This window comes from Podarcis melisellensis (genome assembly GCF_964234715.1).
Source record: "Podarcis melisellensis genome assembly, chromosome: 5".
NCBI classification, from domain to species: Eukaryota; Metazoa; Chordata; class Lepidosauria; order Squamata; family Lacertidae; genus Podarcis; species Podarcis melisellensis.
The window spans coordinates 85865107-85889913 of record NC_138537.1 but is presented as its reverse complement, the minus strand read 5'-3'; the positions used below and the strand labels follow the sequence as shown (position 1 = coordinate 85889913).

Here is a 24807-nt window from a genome sequence, read left to right as displayed (position 1 = left end):
CAAACATTTGAGAGTAACACATCTGCTTCTAGAGACAAATGTGCTCTGAAAGGGTTAAACATCAGAATTTAGCCCCCTGGCTCATCAGCTGCTGGGTGTGTTTTAAATCCTGCTCATCAGTGCCTTCTCTGCAGGGAATGTTCTGGATGTTGTTGTTGTTGATGTTGTTGTATTATATTTATTTAAATCCTGCCTTTACCCCTGGCATGAACTTAGATCTGCTTGCAACTAAAATAAAAACAGCTAAAAACAGAGAAAAGAAAGCAATCATGAAAAAACAATTAAACGCTAATAGTATAGAGTTGTATCTTGGTTCTCGAACGTAATCTGTTCCGGAAGTCTGTTCAACTTCTGAAAACATTCTAAAACCAAGGAACAGCTGCTGATTGGTTGCAGGAGCTTCTTGCACTCCGCTGGAAGCCACAGAAGCCGCGTCGGAAGTTCAGCTTCCAAAAAATGTCCACAAACTGGAACACTCACTTCCGGGTTTGTGGCATTCAGGAGCCAAAACATTCGAGTCACAAGGTGTTTGAGAACCAAGGTATGACTGTTTACACCCACACCCACACCCCATTTCAATAAAAATCATAGCACCATCTCTTTCCTTAAAAACAGTCTGTTCCCAAAGGCCTGTTGGAACTACAGTGGTACCTCGGGTTAAGTACTTAATTCGTTCCGGAGGTCCGTTCTTAACCTGAAACTGTTCTTAACCTGAAGACCACTTTAGCTAATGGGGCCTCCTGCTGCTGCTGCGCTGCCGAAACCTGATTTCTGTTCTCATCCTGAAGCAAAGTTCTTAACCTGAAGCAATATTTCTGGGTTAGCAGAGTGTGTAACCTGAAGCGTATGTAACCCAAGGTACCACTGTAGAAAGCTTTCACCAGGGTGGATGGGCAACAAGGAGGGAACCAATCTTATTTCTCTAGGGAGGGAGTTCCAAAGTCTGAGAGCAGCCAATGAGGAGGCAGATCCCCACCTCCACCCCTACAGGTCAGCTGAGGAGAACAGGACCACCCTCCTGTCCATCACCTGATGTCACCTTGATGTTAGATGATGAACAGGTGGGTGCCCCACTCATCTGTGAAAGTTGGCCCATGGGGTGACTGGTCCAAAAGGTTCAAGGTTCTAATGCACCTTGCAATTAGGGTAGAAAAAATAAAAGCTTCTTTCACCTGGGAAGGAAACTTCTGAGAAATCGGAGGTTTGGGCACGACACTAGCTCCGAGACAGTATAACGACTGAGAACTGCTGAATTTATCATCCGTGAGTAAAACTAAAAAAAGTAACTCACCTTGCATGCCTGTTTTCTTCTTTCTTTTCAGGCCAGAGGGATGAAGAGCTGCCAACTCTGCTGCACTTTTCTGCTAAATATGGTCTGAAGAACCTCACTGCCCTCTTGCTTTCGTGCCCAGGAGCCCTACAGGCTTACAGTGTTGCCAACAAATATGGTCACTATCCCAACAACATTGCCGAGAATGAGGGCTTCAAAGATCTGCGGCAGTTCATTGATGAATATGTGGTAAGAGGGGCTGGTTGCCCTTCCATTCCCTGTTGTCAGGCTGGTGGAGAGGGGGGTACCTTAGTACGGGGACTCCTGAATCTTCACACTGCTTAGGGTGGTGTCTCACGTAGAAACTGCACTGCAGGGGCAAGAATTCGATTGCTGTAGTTTTATTGAATGTGGGTTCCCTTCCCCAATTCTCCAGAAGCTGAAGATGCATTTTACTTAAAGTTCTCTAGCTCACATGTATGATTCCTTTCTGACAGCAAAATAATAACCTGAAGGAGAAAACTCCCAACACCCCCTTCTACAAATTACTCTAGAACAGTGTTTCCCAAACATGGGTCTTGAGCTGTTTCTTTGGGCTACAACTCCCATCATCTCTAGCTAGCAAGACCAGTGGTCAGGGATGATGGGAATTGTAGTCCAAAAGCAGCGGGAGACCCAGGTTTGTGAAACACTGCTTTAGAATCTATAGCAGGCATAGGCAAACTTGGCCCTCCAGATGTTTTGGGGCTACAACTCCCATCATCCCCGACCACTGGTCCTGTAAGCTAGGGATGATGGGAGCTGTAGTCCCAAAAGATCTGGAGGGCCAAGTTTGCCTATGCCTGATCTAGAGTAATTGATAGAGTAGCTGAGAAAGGTTGTTTTCTGCTGCTCCAGAGAAGCGGACACGGAGCAATGGTTCCAAACTACAAGAAAGAAGATTCCACCTAAACATTAGGAAGAACTTCCTGACAGTAAGAGCTGTTCAACAGAGGAATTTGCTGCCAAGGAGTGTGGTGGAGTCTCCTTCTTTGGAGGTCTTTAAGCAGAGGCTTGACAACCATATGTCAGGAGTGCTCTGATGGTGTTTCCTGCTTGGCAGGGGGTTGGACTCAATGGCCCTTGTGGTCTCTTCCAACTCTATGATTCTATGATACTTGTGAAATTAGGGCCTGGAGATATTGGCACACTTCAGTGTTTGTAGGAGGAAAAATGACACCTGTGAACAATGTTGAACAGATCTTCAAGTAGATAGAGAAAACACAAGCAGAAGCAGTGTGGATTTGTCAGTGGGAGACAGGCAGGTTGGTGTCTCTGTGGATCAGTGGCAGAGGTGAAAGGTAACAGCACCTCTTTGCTCTGCTTTACTGGAATTTATGAGACAGGAATGCTTTAAAGATTTAATGTATGGCTTAGGCCTTTGCAGGAGACCCACCCTCTTCTCTGAATGTTATTCTCCGCATAGACATGATAGTTCCTGATTTAGCATCACTTGTGACATTTTCCTTTTCCACATATAATGGGCAGTGAGGTAGCTTAATGTGGGGAAGACAGCCATTGAGGGGTTGCCGTTTTTACGGAATCGGGGCAGATGTGTACACCAGCCCTAGAGGGTGGAAGGTGCAGAAAGCGAAATGCGGTAAAATAATGATTTAACACCAACCCACCCACCTTGCCGTTTCATGAAGTTTAGAGGTGCGTGACTGCAAAGGAAAGGGGTAAAGTTGCTTGTATGTGTTTCAAAAGTGGCTAGCTGATGGTTGTGTAGGGGCTCTGCCTCTAAACGTTTAAAAGAGTTAGCGAAATGTTGTTGGCGTCAGCTAGTGAACAAAATGCAGTAAGATTAGACTGCTCCCCTGTATGGTGGTCTTTCTGCTCATTCTGCTGACTTCCACCCCAAAGGTCTGCCCTGCCATGAACGCTCCACTGCATATAAAGACTCAGGTGTGGTAGGAGGGGTCATGTTTTGGATTGGTTACATGGGCATGTTCTTAGATTGATTCAATGGCATTCACCACCACCACTGCCTCGGTGGGTCTGTTGATTTTCTTTCTTCACCTTCTAGGAGACAGCAGACTTGCTGAAAAGCCACATAAAGGAACAGCTGATGCAGGGCGAGGAAGATGATTCGGTTTATGAGTCCATGGCTCACCTTTCCAGTGACCTGCTGATGAAATGCTCTCTGAACCCTGGCTGTGATGAAGAGCTCTACGAATCCATGGCTGGCTTGGTTCCTGGTGCTACTACTGAGGACTTGTGTATGTATAGTCTTCCTCTTGCTCTTAAGCTCCACGTTTATACGATGCTGTAAGAGAACAGCATCCGTAAAGTAGCGCTGAGTCAAAATGCCCCCCAGTTTGCCCTCTGGTCTGGCAGCTTTCTGTTTTCTTGGCTCATCTCAGGCTGTTGCCCATAGCTCATCTCTGACAGAGAAGTGACTATAAACTTAGCAACAAATTCAAACTTCCAAGACCTCAAAGCCTTTTGATCAGGGGGAGTAATCTTAACAGGGGGCTTCATAGTTTTAAATTACATACTACAAGAGAAAGTTAGAAATAAGCTTGCGACCCTACCATTAGGCAATTGAGACATAGACTCGACACATCTTTGTGTTTCTTTACCCTTATAGGGGAACGGTATTCCCAGCGGAATGGAACACTTATTCAGTGCTTCCATCAAGAATCTGTAGTTGGTCCCTTTTTCAATAGCCTTCTGGGGATCTCCTTTAAGATGATAATTCTTGTTCCTCTGTTTGTAGTGATTTTTGGAAATGGGCTTGGAGAATGTAGTCTCTGATGCTTCTTGTATTAAATATCACTAAACAGTCCCCTGGTAGTTTTTTAGCCTTGACATATGGAGACTTTACTCTGAAAACTTTATCTATCTCTTTATTCAACTCTTCCTCTTCCATCTCCAAGAGTTTGATGTTCTGTGATTAAGACCCTGATTTGTTCATTCTGATGCTCTGGAATGCCTCTCAGACATAGTGTTTTTGTTTTAATTCCAGAAGTGCAATATTATCGAGAATATTCTCTTGAGTTTCTGTGTTTTCATTCTTTCTTGATCCCTTTTAATCTCTTGGTTCTCTTCTTTATTTCTCTTAACTGCCTCCTCCAAAGGGGACAAGGTGCCTTCTTGTCCTTTGCCTCAGGCAGCAAAATTTCTTGGGCCAGCCCTGATGTTACTTAGGCAGGTTGCTAAATAGGTGTAGCCAGAGATCAACTTAAATGACACCTGGAAAGCCTTAAGTAGCACGTGTGTGGAAAGATAAGTAAGTGTGCATCTTATTCTAATTTCCAAAAGGATTGATCTAATTCTGGAATCCGTTTCCGTGATCTCATAAACTCAAGGTTCCATTATTGTCCCAGAGATATGATCTGACTGCTCATGAGTATTACTGAGGGCATGACTGGAATCCTAATATGAATGTTGGAAATTGAACAGCATTCTTTTAAAATATATAGTTGTTGTTGTTTAGTTGTGTCTGACTCTTCATGACCCCCTGGACCAGAGCACGCCAGGCACTCCTGTCTTCCACTGCCTCCTGCAGTTTGGTCAAACTCATGTTGGTAGCTTCGAGAACACTGTCCAACCATCTCATCCTCTGTCGTCCCCTTCTCCTTGTGCCCTCCATCTTTCCCAACATCAGGGTCTTTTCCAGGGAGTCTTCTCTTCTCATGATGTGGCCAAAGTATTGGAGCCTCAGCTTCACAATCTGTCCTTCCAGTGAGCACTCAGGGCTGATTTCCTTCAGAATGGAGAGGTTTGATCTTCTTGCAGTCCATGGGACTCTCTAGAGTCTCCTCCAGCACCAGAATTCAAAAGCATCAATTCTTTGGCGATCAGCCTTCTTTATGGTCCAGCTCTCACTTCCATACATCACTACTGGGAAAACTGTAGTTTTAACAATACGGACCTTTTATATTATTTTAACTAAAAGCAGACACTGGCAGTTTTTTATTTGTTTGGGATGCTTTCAGAACAGCTATAGTCTTACAGCACCACATTGGCCACTCCTGAATTAGAGAATGTTGGAAGTGTGTCCGGCTTTAGAGTTAGTATCAACATATCTGTAATAATCAATGTATCTATTCCACAAATGGTTCAGAATCATCTACAGAATTCATATACATTTCCATGGTTTAACAAGCCATTCCTATGGAGATTCAGAATTCCTTCAGTTTACATGAGCTTAATAAATCGAACTTGGACTCCTTATCCACTAAGCTAAATTTAGATACTGTATTAAAGGGCAGACTAAAGAGTCTGTCATGGCTGCCACCGTGTATTGCTGTAAGTAGAATGAAACGTCTCCTTCCTCCTATGCCTGATCAAGATCTAGACAAAGCATTTTATCAGAACAAGTTAATAGTTGTTTACTGTTGTAACAATTGTTTTCTCAAAATGTATCTTCTGTACCATGAAAAATACCTTGAAAGCATTATCCAAAAAAGCAAAGAAACAAAAAAGATCTGAACAAAGCCAGTGTCAATTAACAGCTTCTCTAGGACTGGTAAATTACTCAGATTGAAAGGAAGTGCATTGCAAAGATCTGTAAATAAACTGGGTCTGGCTGTACCTAACATGGCAGGGTATCATGCAGAGGAGCTCAAACACAGAATGTTCTAACCTTGTTTCAAGTCCAAATGCACACAACACTGGAAATTAGAACAAAGAATTTTTCAGATTGTGGCCTCTGGATGAATTTGTTTGGTAGGTATGAGGAAATGACTCACCTTACCACTGGATTATTTATTTATTTGAGTGGCTTGCAGCAGTCAAAGTACTACGTTCCAGGATAAAACAGCAATATCAAGACAGGCTCAGCACATTTTCAACAGGAATGGCAAGGGAGTAGGCCAGATAAACCTAGCAGGGCAAGGTTTTCTACAGTCTGGGTGCAGCCATCAAGGAAGTCCTTCCTATTATCCCAGCCAACTGCACCTCCATCATTGGTGGGACACAGAGAAGGGCTTTGCTACCAGCTCTTAGGGAATGGGCAAGCTGAAACAGGGTGAAATACCCTGGACCCAGGCCATTTAGGGCTTCAGAGGTTATCACCAACACTTTTAACTGTGCTTGGAAACAGATTGGTAATCAATGCAGCCGTTGCAGGATGAGTGTAATATGGTGGTCCCATGGGCAATTTTTTTACAACAACAACAACAACAACAACAATAATAATAATAATAATAATAATAATAATAATTTTTATTTATACCCCATCCTCCCCAGCCAAGGCCAGGGTCAGGGCGGCTAACAAGCAATAATAAAAACAAGTTGAATGAATACAACTTAAAAACAAGATTAAAATACAACATTAAAATATTGAAACATTAAAATATTAAAATGCAGCCTCATCACAGGAGGAGAAAGGGGAAAAAAAGAAAGAGGGGGAGGGAATCAAATTGGCTCCAAGCCAAAGGCCAGGCGGAACAACTCTGTCTTACAGGCCCTGTGGAAAGAAATCAGATCCTGCAGGGCCCTGGTCTCATGAGGCAGAGCGTTCCACCAGGCCGGAGCCAGTGTTGAGAAGGCCCTGGCTCTGGTTGAAGCTAATCTAACTTCCTTAGGGCCCGGGACCACTAGGGTGTTGCTATTCATGGACCTTAAGGTCCTCCATGGGGCATACCAGGAGAGGCGGTCCCATAGGTACAAGGGTCCTAGGCCTATATTAATTAAATTTATATCCCTCGAGAGTGGACAGTGCGGACTAAGACACTTGCTACCACATTCTGGACCAGTGGGAGTGTCAAAAGACTCTTCACAAGTAGCCCCATGTAGAGCACATTGCAATAATAATCCAATCTGGATCGGGGTGTCACTAGGGCATGTGCTATCATAGGCAGACCTGACTTTTCAGCAACATGCACAGATCAGCAGTGCATGTGCGCAGCCACTATCTCAGCATCCTGATGCAACACTGAACGCAGGAGAACCCTCATACTGCAAACCTGGCTTTTCCCCACCCAAAACAAAATCAAGAGCTGCGGTGCCGCAACAGGAACTCCCCACGCGAGTGGGTTCGTTCACATGGATATTGGTGGAGTCAGTTTCACCCATTTCAGCCTCAATTTGCAGTGCCGTGGAGCCTTTTGAGCAGCTTTCCCCTTTCAGCAGCTGTCAATGGGAGTCATGTCTCAGTTGTTCTTAGATGCTGATGAGAGAAGCTTTTCCAAGAACCCAGTGGATGATGTTTGTCCGTTGTTGTTTTCAGACGTAGAAATGCTTCAGTCGGAGACTAGCAGCTCCTCTGCACGGACAACAAAGGCCTATATGATGCGCAAGTTCTTAGAAGGTGAGCATATGCAGAGAGGAAGGCTCAGAGTTAAGATCTCCCTATGAAGAGATCTGGAGGATAGCAATATGAGAGAGAGCCTTTTCTGCAGTAGCTCCCAGTTTGTGGAAGGCTCTCCCTAGGAAGGCTGGTGTAGTGGTTAAGAGTGGTAGTCTCGTAATCTGGTGAACCGGGTTCGCTTCCCCGCTCCTCCACATGCAGCTGCTGGGTGACCTTGGGCCAGTCACACTTCTCTGAAGTCTCTCAGCCCCACTCACCTCACAGAGTGTTTCTTGTGGGGGAGGAAGGGAAAGGAGAATGTTAGCCGCTTTGAGACTCCTTCAGGTAGTGATAAAGCGGGATATCAAATCCAAACTCCTCTTCTTCTGCATGTCTTTAGGTGCCAGGCGAGAACAATTTTCTTCAACCAGGCCTTTTGCTGATTAGCATTCTATGGCCTTTTAAATATGTTTGTGGGAGGGGGTTATTGTTTTGTTTTCATTTTATTATCTATTTTGTATTCATATTTTGTATTTTTATGTTGTGAACTGCCCTGGGATCTTCAGATGAAGGAGGATATACAAATTTTATTAACAACAACAAATCTTATCACTAACTGCGAGCTGTAGCCAAGGCTTGTTCTTGGTCTAAGCTCATCATCAGCGTGGAGATAGCTTACACACAAACCTGGGTTCAAATGACACGCTAAGGCAATCCTTGGCTTTCGTTCAGAGTGATGCAGGGGTAAATATGTTCAAATACAGCGGGTCCAATATTAGAGATTCCCTCAATGACTCTATAGCCAACTGTCAGGGAACTGACATCTAAAGCGCCGCAGGTGCAAAGGCTCCCTGAGGTTGAGAGAGCAGTAGCAGCGGAAGAGGGAACCAGTAGAGGGCGAGCAAGAACTCCAAGGGAAAGTGAGTCGGAGGGATGGCTCAGAGACGCTTCAAGCGAAACCAGTGGGGAGGTCTCAGGACCTCCTATAGGGACACCCACACCTCGACGGAAACTGTCACGCCGAGAGGCCAGACGACGTGTTTCCGTTAAGTGGCTGCTTTCGGAAACGTTTCCAACATAAAAGCTCCTTAACGGAAACACGTCGTCTGGCCTCTCGGCGTGACAGTTTCCGTCGAGGTGTGGGTGTCCCTATAGGAGGTCCTGAGACCTCCCCACTGGTTTCGCTTGAAGCGTCTCTGAGCCATCCCTCCGACTCACTTTCCCTTGGAGTTCTTGCTCGCCCTCTACTGGTTCCCTCTTCCGCTGCTACTGCTCTCTCAACCTCAGGGAGCCTTTGCACCTGCGGCGCTTTAGATGTCAGTTCCCTGACACCAACAAAACAAAAATATTCAGACTAACATAAGATATATAAAAGCTCTCTCCACCCCACACTCTACAAGTTATGTAAAACTTAAATGCCCACAGTTGCCTCACTCTGCATGAGTTTTCCCCTTTCTTATTATGAGTTTGTTTTCTAGGTGTGAGCATGGATGTGCCAGAACCGAAAGAGGATATATACCATGATTGTGAAGATGAAGAACTCTATCACACGGTGGAACAGGACAGTTTTCCTCAGGAATTGGTCAATAGGCCACCTGTCCCTGTTCCGAGACCTGATCCCTCCACTAAACCACAGGACAAAGAATCATACATCTATAAAGGTGACTGAGGAAGCAGAATTATCTCAACATTGTTTTGCAAAAGCCTGTAGCGAGGGAATGAGGGACCTCTGGTCCCCATATGTTGTTGGACGTCCGCTCCCATCATCCCAAATCAGTGGTCATCCATGATGGGAGTTGCAGAGCAACGTCAAGAGGACCACAGATTCTCCATCTTTCCTGTAGGCTGTACAGCCTAGGAAGGGACACAGGTGGCGCTGTGGTCTAAACCACAGAGCCTAGGGCTTGCTGATCAGAAGGCCGGCGGATCGAATCCCCACGACGGAGTGAGCTCCTGTTGCTCGGTCCCAGCTCCTGCCACCTAGCAGTTGGAAAGCACATCAAAGTGCAAGTAGATAAATAGGTACCGCTCTGGCGCGAAGGTAAACGGTGTTTCCGTGCACTGCTCTGGTTCACCAGAAGGAGCTTAGTCATGCTGGCCACATGACCCGGAAGCTGTCTGCGGACAAACGCCTGCTCCCTCGGCCTATAGAGCGAGATGAGCACCGCAACCCCAGAGTCGTCTGCGACTGGACCTAATGGTCAGGGGCCCCCTTTACCTTTACCTTTTATACAGCCTAGGATAGGAAAACTCACAGCTTGTATGCTTATAGTTGAGTTCAAAGAATTATGCTTCTTATTTTTTAAAAGAGGTTTTGTCTAGTCTTCCGGGTCCCAACAACATGTTTGCCAAATACCAAAGGAATGAAAATAAAAGGGAAACAGAAGTGAGCTCCCATTATTTCGGCCTGTCCAGGCAACTAACAGCCAACATACGACCGCCTCCAGGAACGTTCAAGGCCACAGTTAGGTTCATTCCTGGGAGGAACTCGTGGAGAGAACAAACCTGTTTATATGATCCAGAACCTCCTTGTGTCAGGGCCCAAGCGTGAGAGGAATGAGGACACTTTGCTGGGGCCTGAGAGGGTGACCCAGTCTGCAACATGCCCATTCTTGCAGATTGAAAAAAAATGAGGCGAACCTGGTTGTGCGAACCTAGTTCCTTTTTATCTATTTGAGATTTCCAGATCTTGTCTTGTGAGATTTGCCAGAGCCAGTAGAAGTAGTGTTTGAACAGCAGAAACAGCATTTGAAGTGGTGATCTAGGCTCTTCTCTAGAATATTCCAGCAATTCCCGTACATGCTCTTTTGGGGGTCCTACATGCCCATTCGGAGGGAATTTTGCAATCTAAAACAAATGTTCTGGATTTGGGGGGGGGGTATATAAAACAAATTTTGTGCAGGTGTTTCTGGTTCAGACTTTGGCTCTGGTGGGGGCGGTCCAGGCTTGGTGGCGGTGGAGGAGGGGCTATCGGACGATTGCCCTAAAAAGAATGCTCAAAAACTTTTTGTGTCTGGATTTTCGCCTCTTGAAATATGGCAACCCTACTCTAGAACCATCTTCTCATTGCCTCGCTAGGTGATTTCTGTGTTCTCATTGGAGAAGCCATTCATTCAGTTATTCAGAATATGTAAATCCTGTTTTATAGCCCAGTTTACAGATTATTATTTTTAATTCTAAAAAGTAAATGAAAATCAAACACAAATTAAATTTTGAAATGTTCCCTGGGCAGAAAGCAGAACTCCCCTTGGAAATGCAAGATGCCACCATAGCAGCGTTTGAGCGCCACCCTAAAATGGGAAGCAGGCAGCAATGGCAGGAATTATGTTTCTTTCTAATATGGCCTTCTTTCATGTGAAACCTTTGGTGGTTATTTTTAAATCAACTTCTAGAATTTTCAAATTGCAAATCACAATGCTGGTACATCCCATCCCATTCCTTTTCCTTTAAACATAGCAGTCTTTAGTATGTTCTGTCATTCAGATTTTCATAGACTGCAATAGTATACTTTATTGAGTGAGTGTTGGCAACAGATGGCAACGTTGATGAGTATAGCATCTGTCTTACTGTGTTGTCTATAGACCAATGAAAGTTGGCTGGCTGATTCCCACACTGATCTGCCGATCAGCTAACTCAAGTGTTTTGGGTTTGTTTGTTGTTGTTTTTGCTTAGAATGGGATTTCTCCTAATAGTTGCATTGACTGAAGTTTGGTCTGGATCTGCCGTATTGTCTCATGGCTTAAATAGCTTGCCACTGTTTAGTTTTTGCAGGAAAGCACCAGGAGAAACCTGGGAACCTCTACGTGTCTACAGGCAATATTAGGAAAGGTAAGTCGGAGTTATAGCGACTCTTCCCCTTGCCTGACAGGCTAATTCTTGGGTATGACTTCCTTTCATGGTTAATATCATTTACCATATTAAGTGTGTAGATGAGCTGTGAAAATTGCTGTAGTGGAGAAGTGAGTGGGCTGGCAGTAGCAAAAGCATTTGGATTAGAAAAGCAATGATGTGCTCTAGGTGTTCCATTAAAGTAGACTTTTGGAAGCAGAAGTTTTCAACCTTTTTGAGTCCACGGCTCACTTGACCAACTACATTCTTTGTGCAGCTCCCCTGTGGGGGAACAACCCCCGAGCCTCACAAACCCAGTTATGTCACCCCTTGCCTGCAGAGCCGGCAGCCCCTCAGCCCTTTTCAAACACCGTCCCTGAACTGAACCATATGACACATCTAGCAGTGTTTTGCTTTTTTAAAAAATGATATTTTACTCTTTTTTTAGAAAAGGTTTTATTGCTAAAATAATTCAGCATTAATACACACATATTGCAAATATACAAGCATACAAACATACATTTCATACAATCCTTAAAAATATTCAAACATACCCACACTCAACCCCACAGATAATTCCTTTTCTCATCACCATCCACTACCCCTTACCCCACCTTTGTGTTACCCACCTTATTTACTATTTCAGTATTTAAAGCGGAACTTGTTTATTCTAACAGGAGTTCTGATGATATTTTCCAAGCGTTTCCTTTGCTTCCATTCCAGAGCAAGCAGACAGAGATCCAAAGGCTCAGCCTCAAACCAGTATATATGACCCGTTTGCTGGGATGAAAACCCCAGGCCAAAGGCAACTCATCACTTTACAGGAGCAAGTGAAACTGGGGGTGCTCACTGTGGATGAAGCTGTCCTTTGTTTCAAGGAGTGGCAGCTGAATCAGAAAAAGCGGTCGGAATCATTTCGCTTTCAGCAGGTGTGTGGGTCAAAAAGTGCCTTTCATTGGGAAATATAAAAAGCAACAGCATTACTGAGTCTACCCTACCACATACCACACATACCGTATTTTTCGCTCTATAAGATGCATCTAGTTTTTGGAGGAGGAAAACAAGAAAAAATATATATTCTGAATCTCAGAAGCCAGAACAGTAAGAGGGATTGCTGCGCAGTGAAAGCAGCAATCCTTCTTGCTGTTCTGGCTTCTGGGATAGCTGCGCAGCCTGCATTCGCTCCATAAGACACACACACATTTCCCCTTTTTAGGAGGGAAAAGGTGAGTCTTATAGAGCAAAAAATACGGTAATTCTTTCTTTGTCTTTCTGTTATCATTGCTGGGAAAGGTAAAAAGCTGCTGTTTTCGCTTCTGCGCCTTTCCATAAGTTGGCATAGTGGAATTCAGAATGCAGAGCCAAGTATTCCCAAATGTGTCTTTAACAAAAAGGACAATGAGGACAATCTCTAGGGATGGACGGAGCCTCTCCACCTCAAAAACGATCTTGAGTTTTGCAAGCTTTCCTCACAAGAACCTGAGGGGATTTGCAAGGAATCCTGGCAGAGTCCAGTTACTAGATTTCCCCTCCCTGTCCCTCCCCTGTCAAATGGATGACAGCTCTTCACAGCTGAGGGCTTCTGCTCTGCTGCTCCATTTGCAATTGTGGTATTTGGGGCAGGAGACCCAATTAAACTCACAGCAAGCTCAAAGAGGACATTGTCCAACTTGCATTGCAGCTGACTAGTAAGCGAGGAGGGAGCCTGCATTTCAAGCCCTTGAAAATCTCACCATCCCAAACATCTCCCTTGTACAAACAAGCCCATAGTACCCAGCTGTACTGTAGCCTTGTCTTTGAAGCCACACTGATGGGTGGTTTTGTTTTAAAAAATATGCAAGTAGCTACAGGCTAAGAGAGAAGCCAGATGTTGTGCCCATACTGGAGTCTTTGCTAATAATCAGAAACGGTTGGAAAGAGAGACTGTTTGGAGTATGTAACACAATCTTGGTTAACCACACCAAATTGCTGCAAAACTCATTTTGCTATTGATTGCGTGTTGAACGTGGGTCAAACTTCATCAGCTACACAAGTATTTCCTGCGTTCCCTTCTGAAATACCTTCAGCACCTATGGAGTCATAGCTAGGAGGACTCACAAAAAAGTGCATGGACAGGGATCATTTTATAAGATCAGAACAACATGGACTGGAAGCTATGGAGAATTGCTGATAATTAGTTAAATCTTGCTTCATGATCACTAGAATCTCCTTCCTAAAATCTTACACGGTGAGGCCCACATATTAGTAGAAGAAATGGGATTATCTAGCTCGGATTCAGTTAGATCTTGCCAGTTTTGCAAACCATTATGAATAGTTTTATATGTTTGTTCAGATCCTTGAAAATAACATTTTGCGTTTCCAGGAAAACCTGAAAAGATTACGTGACAGCATCACTCGGCGGCAACTTGAGAAGCAAAAGGCTGGCAAACATGCAGGTAAAGGGCTTGACTAATTGGTGACCATGCTGAAAAGTGCAGCAGTTGGACGTCTCCCACTCCTGGTCTGTTGGCCAAGTGTGGTGGAGCTAAGGGGTTGTACACAACATTTTGCTAACTGCTACTTTGCATGAGTGGAACAACTTCCTCTTGCAGTATATTTTAAGGGCATTTTCCCCCCTCTCCTCCCCCTGTGCTCTGCCTAAATCTCTTATGGGTTTTTCCCAACCCTCCACAGCAGATTTGGGGACATTATGGAGCCTGCACAAGGGCAGGGGGAAGTCGCAATGCAAAAGCAGAAGTAGTTCCACTTGTGCATTTATTTAGTTAGCCCATTACTCTGCAGTAATGGTTTTCTAGTTGGTTTTCTAACCTCTTTTGACTTTGATCCGATTGTGAGGCTTTTGAGGCAAAAACAAAACAGGCCCCAGCAATCTGAAGAGCCTCAAATGTGGGAGTTAACCTGAAACCATCACTGGTAAGCAGGTGTTCTCCCAATAACTCATTTTTTGTTACTTTGCTGCAGTCTTTACATTTCAGAAGGCTAAACAACTCCCATAAATTCTAAGTTGATGTATACATTTTTGTGAAAGTCCTGGGACGCAAACAAGATTGTGGATAAAAACACTACGATAAAGACTTGAGGCAAAATATAACCTTTCTTCTGTGGTTACTGTTATTTGACACACAGAGGGCAGGAATATCCGAGGCTGTATGTGCACAAGCATACCAAGACTGCCCAAATAGCAACTAGATAACATAATGTTCTTTTCACTCTCGTTGTAGCTCATCAGATGCCATCATTTATGATAGCAAGACACTGGTGGAAAAAGTATGGTTTGGACTGGCTATTGTAACTACAGGAATGTGCCTACTAGATGCCAATTTTGCCTGTTGTATTACTGAAGGGGACGTGGGTGGCGCTGTGGTCTAAACCAGTGAGCCCCTTGGGCTTGCTGATCAGAAGGTCCACGGTTCGAATCTGCGCAAAGGGGTGAGCTCCCGTTGCTCTGTCTCAGCTTCTGCCAACCTAGCAGTTCAAAAGCACTCCAGTGCAAGTAGATAAATAGGTACCACTGCAGTGGGAAGGTAAACGGCGTTTTCATGCACTCTGGCTTCCGTCACGGTGTTCTGTTGTGCCAGAAGTGGTTTAAGTCATGCTGGCCACATGACCCGGAAAACTGCGGACAAACGCTGGCTCCTTCGGCCTGAAGCAAGATGAGCGCCGCAACCCCATAGTTGCCTTTGACTGGACTTAACCATCCAGGGATCCTTTACTTGCACAGAATCAGTGAGGGCGGAGAAGAGACATCAGTGGAAAATCCAAGCAGCCTTATGCACAGATTTCCAAAGTGCAGGAGGGATTACCTTGTTTGGGGCAGAATCAGAATTTTAGCTGCCGATGCCAAGGAAGGTACTAGATGAGCAACGAGGCATAACTTCCAGTTTGAAAAAGTTTTGCCCACTGCCAAAGCGACAAAGCTGAAGTGTAATTTTTTGAATAAATGTGTTTTAATAGTAATAATAAGTTGCCTTGCCTTGACTCTTGACTTTTTCTTCCTAGATTTGGAAATCACTGTCCCTGTTGGCCATTCCCAAAACATCCCCAAGAAACCAGCGTGTAGCATTTATGAAGCTCGTCCTCGGAAAAACCTCTACCAACCAATTAAAGAAATCAGGCGAGGGGACTGGAAAACAGAAAGCGCCTCAAGTACTACTAGTAAGTACCGTATTTTTCGCCCCATAGGACGCACCGGCCCATAGGACGCACCAAGTTTTTTTGGGGGGAAATAAAAAAGAAAAGCCAATGCTCTATATTACTCTCCCTGAACTTACTGCTCAGTCTGTTTATACGCTTTATGAATGTTTCCTATGCAAAAATTCACTTATCCAAACATGAGGAATTAGTACCCAAACCTCGCTATACACGCCACAGATTCAGATAACCAAACATAAAACATGTTTTACTTCCTTGTTTTCCTTTTGCTGATCGGCAAAAGTTTGAGTGTCATCATGCTGCAGTTTTATCCAATAGCAATAATTTAATTTTCTGGTGCAGAATTCCACACCTCCTTGACGCTGTTCTGAGGGGAATTGGAAAAGCCTTCCCTCTTCGTTCCTTTACCTGTAAGATAAACATGTATAAAGCCTGTTTCTCAGTACATGCAATTCTCTAAGCACTGTACACATATTGAAAGATAATTCAGTCCCTGCCTAAAGGTTCACAATCTAACAGACACATGACACAAAATGAAAAAGAAACTGAGAGGTAAGAATAAATAACTTCATACAGAGTTCTTCCCTAATTCAGAAATTATAGGAATAAGCGGAATGGTGGTTTCAGGGCCAGCGGAAAGGATTGGAAGGTGGTTCCTCACAAGAAAACATGAATGAAATGCTTGAAAATCCCTAACTGGGCTTGTTTCCTCATCTAACCAGGTAGTTCAAGCAACCGATCCAGTACACGAAGTATACTGAGTGCCAGCAGTGGGATGGATGGAGACAACGAGGTAACACTTCTCACTGGAAATTTTCTCTCTTAACAAACTTGCACAACTGCTCTGGCCTGATCCCTCACTGAAGCTATAGAAATGCATGTTTCAGTGTACAAGCAGTAGCCGCTTGACTGTGGGCTTAGAATACATGGCAAACAGGCCGCATAGAGCAGTGATGAGGTGTTGGGACTACAACTCCCATCATCCTTGCCCATTGGGCAATCTGGCTGGGGCTGATAGGAGTTGGAGCCCAACAACCGTACCTGCACGGCCACAGGTCCCCCAACCCTGGCATAGAACTTGATAAAGGAGTAGCGGGAAGAGTTAATTTGAGGCACCAAGCCGGGACTGTTGATGCTGTGGTGACACTGGAAGGCTTCGCTGAGGGGAACTGAGAAAGAAAAAGACCGCTTTGGCAGAATAGCACTCTTGTCTCCCAGGAACAATATTATGGGAAATGGGATCTGGTGCCAGCAGATCCACATAAGAAGGACCAGGGTGTGGGGCCATGATACTCCCTACCCTGCCTGAAATAATACACTGTTTTAATGCCAGGAGCTCTGGGGCTGCAAAGTTGAAGAGAAACCCACTCTTGCCTTTGCCATCAACCAGAGGACTAAGGACCGCAGGGTTCCCCTTGCCCCCGTTTGTTCTGTTTTAGATTACTGTGCTAATGCTTTGCATATTCACAGGCAGTATATAAAACTTCAAAATCAATGAACTAGTTAGATGACGAGGTAGTTCCAAAGTATTTAATTATAGAGCCGTAGTCTGGCTTGGTTTAAGGCAGCGTTCTGTGTTGTGTAGCACACTGATTCATTCATAGAAGAAGGCCTGAAGGCAGATCTAGCATAGTCCTAGGCAATGCAAACATGTATGTGTATTATTATTATTATTATTATTATTATTATTATTATTATTATTATGCCACCCATCTGACTGGGTTTCCCCAGCTACTCTGGGCAGCTTCCAACAAATTAAAAAACAGTAAGACATCAAACATTTAAAACTTCCCTAAACAGGGCTGCCTTCAGATGTCTTCTAAAAGTCAGATAGTTATTTATCTCCTTGACGTCTGATGGGAGACCATTCCACAGGGCAGGTGCAACTACTGAGAAGGCCCTCTGCTTGGTTCCCTGTAACCTCACTTCTTGCATGGAGGGAACCACCGGAGGGCCCTTGGAGCTTGATCTCAGTGTCCGGCTGAACGATGCGGGTGGAGATGCTCTTTCAGGTATACAGGGCCAAAGCCTTTTAGGTCAGAACCAACACTTTGAACTGTGCTTGGAAAAACACACACACAAAAAAAAACACAAGAACAAACACACAAATGTGGCTGTGTATTTTCCAAGGAAATGCTGTGGGGAAAGCTTACTTTCACATCTTTATGTAGGATAATGAAATACCAGAAGTAAAGAGAAATTTCAACCCCGGGACCCAGCCGCCAGACAGACCATCTGCAAGACCTCCAAAGATACCCCCTCGAGTTACTAGCAGGTTGTTGTTGCTGTTATTAATACCATGATTGTTACCTTTCTACTGTCGTCTACCTCAAGAGCAGGTTTGACAGGTCTCTGCCCCAAGGGGCTTACAATCTAAGATAGAAACGGGGGGGTGGGGGGGGAGAGACGAAATGTGATGGTGGCAGATATAAACAAGAGACTGTGTGATTATTATTTTGTTCCAGTTACAGCTGCTTAGGCTTAATACGGATGGAGGTATGGTAAGACATAGGAACTAGGTGGTCCTGCCAGAGGCTTTGCGGGAAAGATGATTTTTGAGGAAAGATTTGAAGGAAGTAGGAGAGATAATCATACAAAGGTGTTATGGGAGGGAGTTCTAGGCATAAGTGACAGCAAGGGCAGAGTTTCTTTCAAGGAGCAGGAAACCATCAGATATCTGAGGTGGGATACCTGGACAAGCAAAGATCACAGGAAGGCATGTGGAGAAGTAAGTGGGGCAAGGTCATAGAGGGTTTTGATGGTAAGGAGGACAATGAAGTCCTGCTGGATCCGGGAGCAGACAGGAAGCTATTGGAGGGATGTTTACACAAAACACAGCCCCCCCCCCTTTTCTTTTGCCAGTTTAGAGCCTTTCGAAACTTCGGGGAAATAAAGCAACCATTTGACTTATGTAAAAGGCTCGTGGAAGCCAGTTGTTTTGCCATTTCCCTATCGTCAGTAAAAATATTTAGTGTGCTGATTATAAATAGCGTGCAGATATAAAAAGAGTTGGAAGTCATAAATAGCTGCTGTAAGGTGATCTCTTTCAGTATTTCTTTCACTTTTATTCCAATTGCACAGTGAGGTAAAAGCCAGTTTTATATTTGAACCACTTCTTTTTGTAAAGCTTTTGACCTAGTCCTCTAGTTTTATCGAAATTTGAAACGAAGTTGCATGTATGCATAAGTGGATTTGCTCATATTTCCATGCTTTGCCTCCCTCATTCTTCCCCTTCTCTGCCCCCCACTGTCAACACTGTAAGCACCTCAGGGCAGGGGCCTGTTTCTTTTGTTTGTGTTACTCTATAGAGTGTCATATGCTATGTAGTTTCAAAGGGTACTATCCTCTCCCTAGCACTACTTAACATCAATATGTTAAATAGCCAGGTGGGCAGGGTATAAATAATAAAATTATTATCTCTATACTGATGACACACAGCTCTATTTATCTCTAACATCTGAAACTGGAGAGGTGGTGAAAGCTCAGGATCAGTGTCTGAAGGTAGTGGTGGATTGGATGAGGACCAATAAATTGAATCATGGGAAGACAGAGGCTCTTTGGGTGGGTAGTTCCCGTGTCTGGGAGATTGGCAAGTTACCCATTCTGAATGGGGTCACATTCCCTCTGAAGGAGAAAGTGTATAGCTTGGGGTTACTCCTGGTCTTGGATTCATCTCTGCTGTTAGAGGCCCAAAAGCTAAGAGTGCCTTTTACCAGCTCTGTCTGGTGATCCAGCTTCATCTGTTCTTGGACAGAGAGAGCCTGACCACTGTGGCCCATCTTTGAGGCTGCATTACAGCAATATGTAATTTGGGACACGGGTGGCACTGTGGCTTAAACCACAGAGCCTAGGACTTGCCGATCAGAAGGTCGGTGGTTCGAATCCTCGTGACGGGGTGAGCTCCCGTTGCTCGGTCCCAGCTCCTGCCAACCTAGCAGTTCGAAAGCATGTCAAAGTGCAAGTAGATAAATAGGTACCACTCCAGCGGGAAGGTAAACGGCGTTTCCGTGCTCTGCTCTGGTTCGCCAGAAGCGGCTTAGTCATGCTGGCCACATGACCCGGAAGCTGTACGCCGGCTCCCTTGGCCAGTAAAGCGAGATGAGCGCCTCAACCCCAGAGTCGGCCACGACGACCTAATGGTCAGGGGTCCCTTACAGCAATATGTGGTCCTGCCTTGGGCTTCGTTTCAAAGCTCCAGCTGGTACAGGATGCTGCAGCCTGACTCCAGATGAGAGCTTCTGGTTGAGAACATGCGACCCCATGGTTAAAACATCTGAACAGGCTACCCAGATAATACGGACCCAGGTTCAAGGTCCTTGTATTAATTTACAATGTCCTGAACAACTTAGGTCCTTGGGGACTGCCTAACCACTTACATCCCAGCTGAATCACTGAGATCATCTGCCAGAGTGCCATTGGTTGTCTCCTAAGTTGGCAAGACTCATTTGACAGCAACAAGAAACCCATCCAGCCTCCTTCTCTTTTCACCTTTAAGCCCCTGTTGCCAAACTTGTTTTCTGGCAATTAAAAACAAACATTTATATGGTTTTAATTACATGGCTTTATGTAAAACAGTTGTAAGCTGGTCTGATAGTTTATATGACTAGTAGAATATAAATATTTTTATAAATAAATGTAGACTGACATCATTAGTAAGAATATTAATAATAGCTTTTCTGTTTCAATTTTGAGTTGGTGATTCACATAAAAACCGCAAAGACATTCTGTTGTTTCCTTGCTTTTGAAGTTCAGCATGTGTAATATTCCAAAGCTATGCTTATGCTCTGCTTTTCAAATGTTTTTCTGTAGGCTTTTTAGCAGTGACAACTTTTGCCCTCCTCCCCCTGTGCCTCCGAGAGGTCGTGAAATGCCACGTTAAATCTTCAGGATGCTGAATACGAAAATGAATGTTTATTCTTAAGGTTGACTTTTAATAATATTGAATATCCAGCAAAGGTTTTCTCCTCACTCCGCCCCGTCAGATGAATAATTTTGGCACAGGTTTCTTTGAAAAACCAAACTGAGAATTTGGCTGTCCTCTTGGCAGTCATGGCTTTTCAGAACAAACTGGTTATGGCAGAGGAAAGTACACACTGAGCTTCTTCAGGATTATGCGATTCATCCTTCTTAATAGCACCAGATCAAAGGTGGCAATCCCTCAACATGAAAACGGAATACCTACAAGTGGACCTTTTTCTCTGTTTATCTACAAATGAGGTAACAAATGACGCTTTCACGTAGGCAGACTGGAGATGGCATAGGGCTGTATTCAACTAAGTATTACTTAGAGTAGACCCACTGTCATTAATGGACCTAACTCAGCGATTTTCATAAATTTCAATGGGTGTACTTCGAGTAAAGCTTTGTTGAATCCCACTCACAGTACAGTGGAAGCTCAGCCACAGTACACAATGGAGTAACTCGTTCGAAATCTGCCCAGGCAGATTACTGGTTTTATGATGATTTTATATTTCAGACTACCAAATTGGTGCCTAAAGTAGCTTTTTCAGATAACAGGGAAACATTGAGCATTGTTTTGCACTTTAAGTCCTGTGCCTTAGAACACAGGACCTCTGTGGAATCTTCGTCCATGCCTTGGTGTGTATTAATTCTGTGGTGATTTTATCAAAAGCCACCCAGCAAACTGTGGATGTTAAGGAACCTGGGTTCTGTATAATTTATGAATATCAATAAAGTTTATGCACAGATGTTTAACATAGTTCTTTTTACAGAGTCTGAATTCTTTTTTTCAGAGGCAGTCTGTAAAGGCATGCAGCAGATCAGAGTTAAAAGGTTTAAGATGTGCATTCTCAACGGTTGGGTAAAAACCCCTGGGAAGGCACAACACATCTGGAGAAGTGAGAAAAGACTAAGATCTTGCAGCAGGCAGATCTTTATTTTCCCAGCCCTTTGACCTGACCATCTCAGGTGATACTATTTTCCAGGGTCTGTTCCAAGGTCTGAGCAAACTCCTCAGATCAGGTTTAACAAAACAAAAACAAAACAAAAAACACCACTGTGCAGAATATCTCTCATAGCAAATTTCCTGGAGGAAAATACATATGGAAGAGGAAATGGAAGTATGGCTGCTTAGAGTGGTGCGTGCTTAATGTGCCTTAGATAAGGACCCCCAGTGCATTTGTAAAGCCTAGAAAGGAACACTGGGAAGAGGTCCTTCTAACTTCTAGGTTTGATTTTAGGAGACAGCCAAAGATAGCCTGTTGTTGTTTAGTTGTTTAGTCATGTCCGACTCTTCGTGACCCTATGGACCAGAGCACACCAGGCACTCCTGTCTTCCACTGCCTCCCGCAGTTTGGTCGAACTCATGCTGGTATCTTCGAGAACACTGTCCAACCATCTTGTCCTCTGTCGTCCCCTTCTCCTTGTGCCCTCCATCTTTCCCAACATCAGGGAATAGCCTACTCCATCAGGGAATAGCCTACTCCATCTCCCAACATCAGAGATGGCCTACACCATCTCTATTCCAATCCTCAGGGCCAACCTGAGACTTTTTGGCACCCGAGGCAAACCACAAAATGGTGCCCTGGGGAAGAAGGGTGAAATGAAGAGCTACATCAGGATCAAGGGAGGGAACACTGGTAAGGCTTCGCTGTGGGTTTCTACATTGGGAACAAGAGTGGGAGTCAGCAGCACCTCCTGTTTGCCAAAAGGCTGTTGTAGAGGCGACATGTTGCAGGGAAGCTGAGAAGGCAGAAGATGTGGCCTTCAAGCAGTGCACCACAGCTGTCACTGCCACCATGCCACCAGAGGGCGATGCATTCCTGCCCTGTGGATCCTGCTGCCTGAGGCAGTCTCCTCACTTTGCCTCATTGCCTGCTAATTTTGTGTTATTGGCTCAGTTCCTCCCATCCTGTGAAAATCCTCTCATGCAGTAGTGCTTCTCACACATGATTGCATGTGAACATTACTCTCCACTAGAGATGGAGGATAAATTTGATTCTGTTTGCATTAAAGACAAACCTACCTAATCCACACTTTGCAAAGCAATATGTGAACCAAAACACATCATTCTTCAAAATTTGTATTCTCCGAATTTTGTAAGGTAGTTCTCCAACCAAGTCATGTGAACAAAACTGCATATATTTGTGAAAGAAGCATGCATTATATTTAGGGGGGAAAGCCTTGCAGAAATGTGTATAAGCAAAATTACAAAGGTGTGTTTCATGGGACAAATTTGCACTAAAATGCTCCTGAATTTCCTGAATTTAAAAAAATAAAAGTGCAAACTGATGTGAAAATGTGATGAACTGAACTTATGAGTGGGAAAATTAGAAACTGAGAGAAACCAAACTGACTGATTTGCCTATCCCTACTCTCCGTTTGCTCATTAGCATGGTTGTGGTTGTTGGTGAAATTGAGTTTTGGATGGAGAGCTGACTTTAAAAGTTTGAGGATTTACTGCTTAAGGTTGGGGGTACAATGCCTGGAATCCTAAAAGAGGCATTGATATCAAACCAGGGTACAAAAGCAATGCCCTTTTCAGGTTATTTTTGCACAAACCAATATGCTTTCAAATGTATTGTTAGGCATGTGCTGAGCAATGTGAAGTTTCAGGGGTGCTGTGTTCACCCAGGGTTCTGTTTCCTTGGAATGCGGGTCATTGGAGACTGAAGGTTCTTCTGTACTATAATGTTTTGTTTACACATATACACAAGTTGAGCATAAGAGAGACAGTTCACACCATTAACAGTCTAGCAGATATGACTTTCCATTCAGTTCCTAGGTGGCCACCAGTACCACAGGATTCTTCCAGAGAGTACCGTATTTTTTGCTCTATAAGACTCACTTTTTCCCTCCTAAAAAGGAAGGGGAAATGTGTGTGCGTCTTATGGCGTGAATGCAAGCTGCACAGCTATCCCAGAAGCCAGAACAGTAAGAGGAATTGCTGCTTTCACTGCACAGCGATCCCTCTTGCTGTTCTGGCTTCTGAGATTCAGAATTATTTTTTTCTTATTTTCCTCCTCCAAAAACTAGGTGCGTCTTGTGGTCTGGTGCGTCTTATACAGTGAAAAATACGGTAGTTCAACCTTCAGTCCAAAACTGCAACCTTAGGTTGTCCCCTCTCCCCGGCCAGGTGGAGGACAAAACCACTTTGAGGGCTTTCTTTTTAAAAACAATCAAGCAGTATATAAATTTTATGAAATAAGAGGGTGAGTCATTCCCCCACCTTTACTGCCCATTTGCAACGGTAGCAACTAAGCCAGGCATAGGCAAACTCAGCCCTCCAGATGTTTTTGGCCTACAACTTCCATGATCCCTAGCTAACAGGACCAGTGGTCAGGGATGATGGGGATTGTAGTCCCAAAACATCCGGAGGGACGAGTTTGCCTATGCCTGAACTAAGCAAAGACACATGTCCAGCCAGTTCCCATCTTGCAAATCCTGGATATTTTACAGTCAGGTGTATGTGAAGGTAAGTCTATGGGTGAGATCCAATCATACTCAGTGTAGAACCATTTAAATAAATTAAGTCCATTGATTTTGCCGGGCTTGCCCAGAGTACGTTCTTGGCACCCGTCTGTCTCGGGAGACAACAGAGGAGTGTGCCTTCGGAGGTGAAGTCAAACCGTGGGAGAATTACGGCGCCTGCTGTGGCTGTAGAGACCAAAACAGGAGAGACATGTTTTGTTGCAGCTGGGGCAGGTGGAGGCGTCCGGTTGTGCTGATGTAGATACAGATACACCATAGGATTTATTCTCTCTGCACTCCTCCCAGTGGTCATTCCTGGGTATGACTTAGGTAAAGATTGTCCTCTCTGCTTCTACATGCCTTTTCCGCAGTGTTTGCTATCTTCTCCAGGCACTAATGAATTGACTTGCTATAGTCATGTAAGGGGGAGGAGGGAGAATGATCAGCAGTGTGAGTGTGGTGTCTGTTGAGTCAACAAGGAAATGTTCTGTGGCTGACTAGGGTTTTCCCAGGAGCGTAGCAATGTGAAGAGTAAAGCCAGGAGGGAGAGCCATACAATGTTAGCTCCAGTAAGGAGGCAGAGCTAGTGGCTTCAAGAGCTACACTGCAGTAACTTGCTTCCGGTGCATTGTGGAAAAGGGAGCTTGCATTCTCCTGGGAAAAGGTCACAATACTGTACTGTGCCCCTGTGTGGAAGTGTTTCCTAAGCTTTCTTCATCTGCTGTCTAGGGTCAGCACCTTTTACTCTTCCTGACATGCTGTAGTGGGAGCAGGGGCAACTGAGGTTCCCCTGGATCCTGTGCTTGCAGTGTGCTGGTCTGGTCTGCTCCCTCACCTGCTATGGCAAGCA

At 44.5% G+C, this 24807-nt stretch overlaps 1 protein-coding gene across 3 annotated transcripts in view; it reads left to right on the top strand.

The window, feature by feature from the left end:
• PIK3AP1 (phosphoinositide-3-kinase adaptor protein 1) overlaps nucleotides 1–21246 on the top strand; it is a 44403-nt gene extending 23157 nt beyond the window's left edge. For all 3 annotated transcript variants that reach the window (XM_081913561.1, XM_081913562.1, XM_081913560.1), the window contains exons 7-17: nucleotides 1323–1519; nucleotides 3336–3528; nucleotides 7488–7568; nucleotides 9026–9208; nucleotides 11310–11375; nucleotides 12099–12304; nucleotides 13738–13810; nucleotides 15375–15530; nucleotides 16250–16320; nucleotides 17699–17802; nucleotides 20337–21246. In XM_081913561.1, coding sequence (XP_081769687.1) covers nucleotides 1323–1519; nucleotides 3336–3528; nucleotides 7488–7568; nucleotides 9026–9208; nucleotides 11310–11375; nucleotides 12099–12304; nucleotides 13738–13810; nucleotides 15375–15530; nucleotides 16250–16320; nucleotides 17699–17802; nucleotides 20337–20406 — 1400 coding nt within the window. In that variant the 3' untranslated portion in view covers nucleotides 20407–21246. The remainder of the gene's footprint in view (nucleotides 1–1322; nucleotides 1520–3335; nucleotides 3529–7487; nucleotides 7569–9025; nucleotides 9209–11309; nucleotides 11376–12098; nucleotides 12305–13737; nucleotides 13811–15374; nucleotides 15531–16249; nucleotides 16321–17698; nucleotides 17803–20336) is intronic.
• Nucleotides 21247–24807: the final 3561 nt, after the last annotated feature.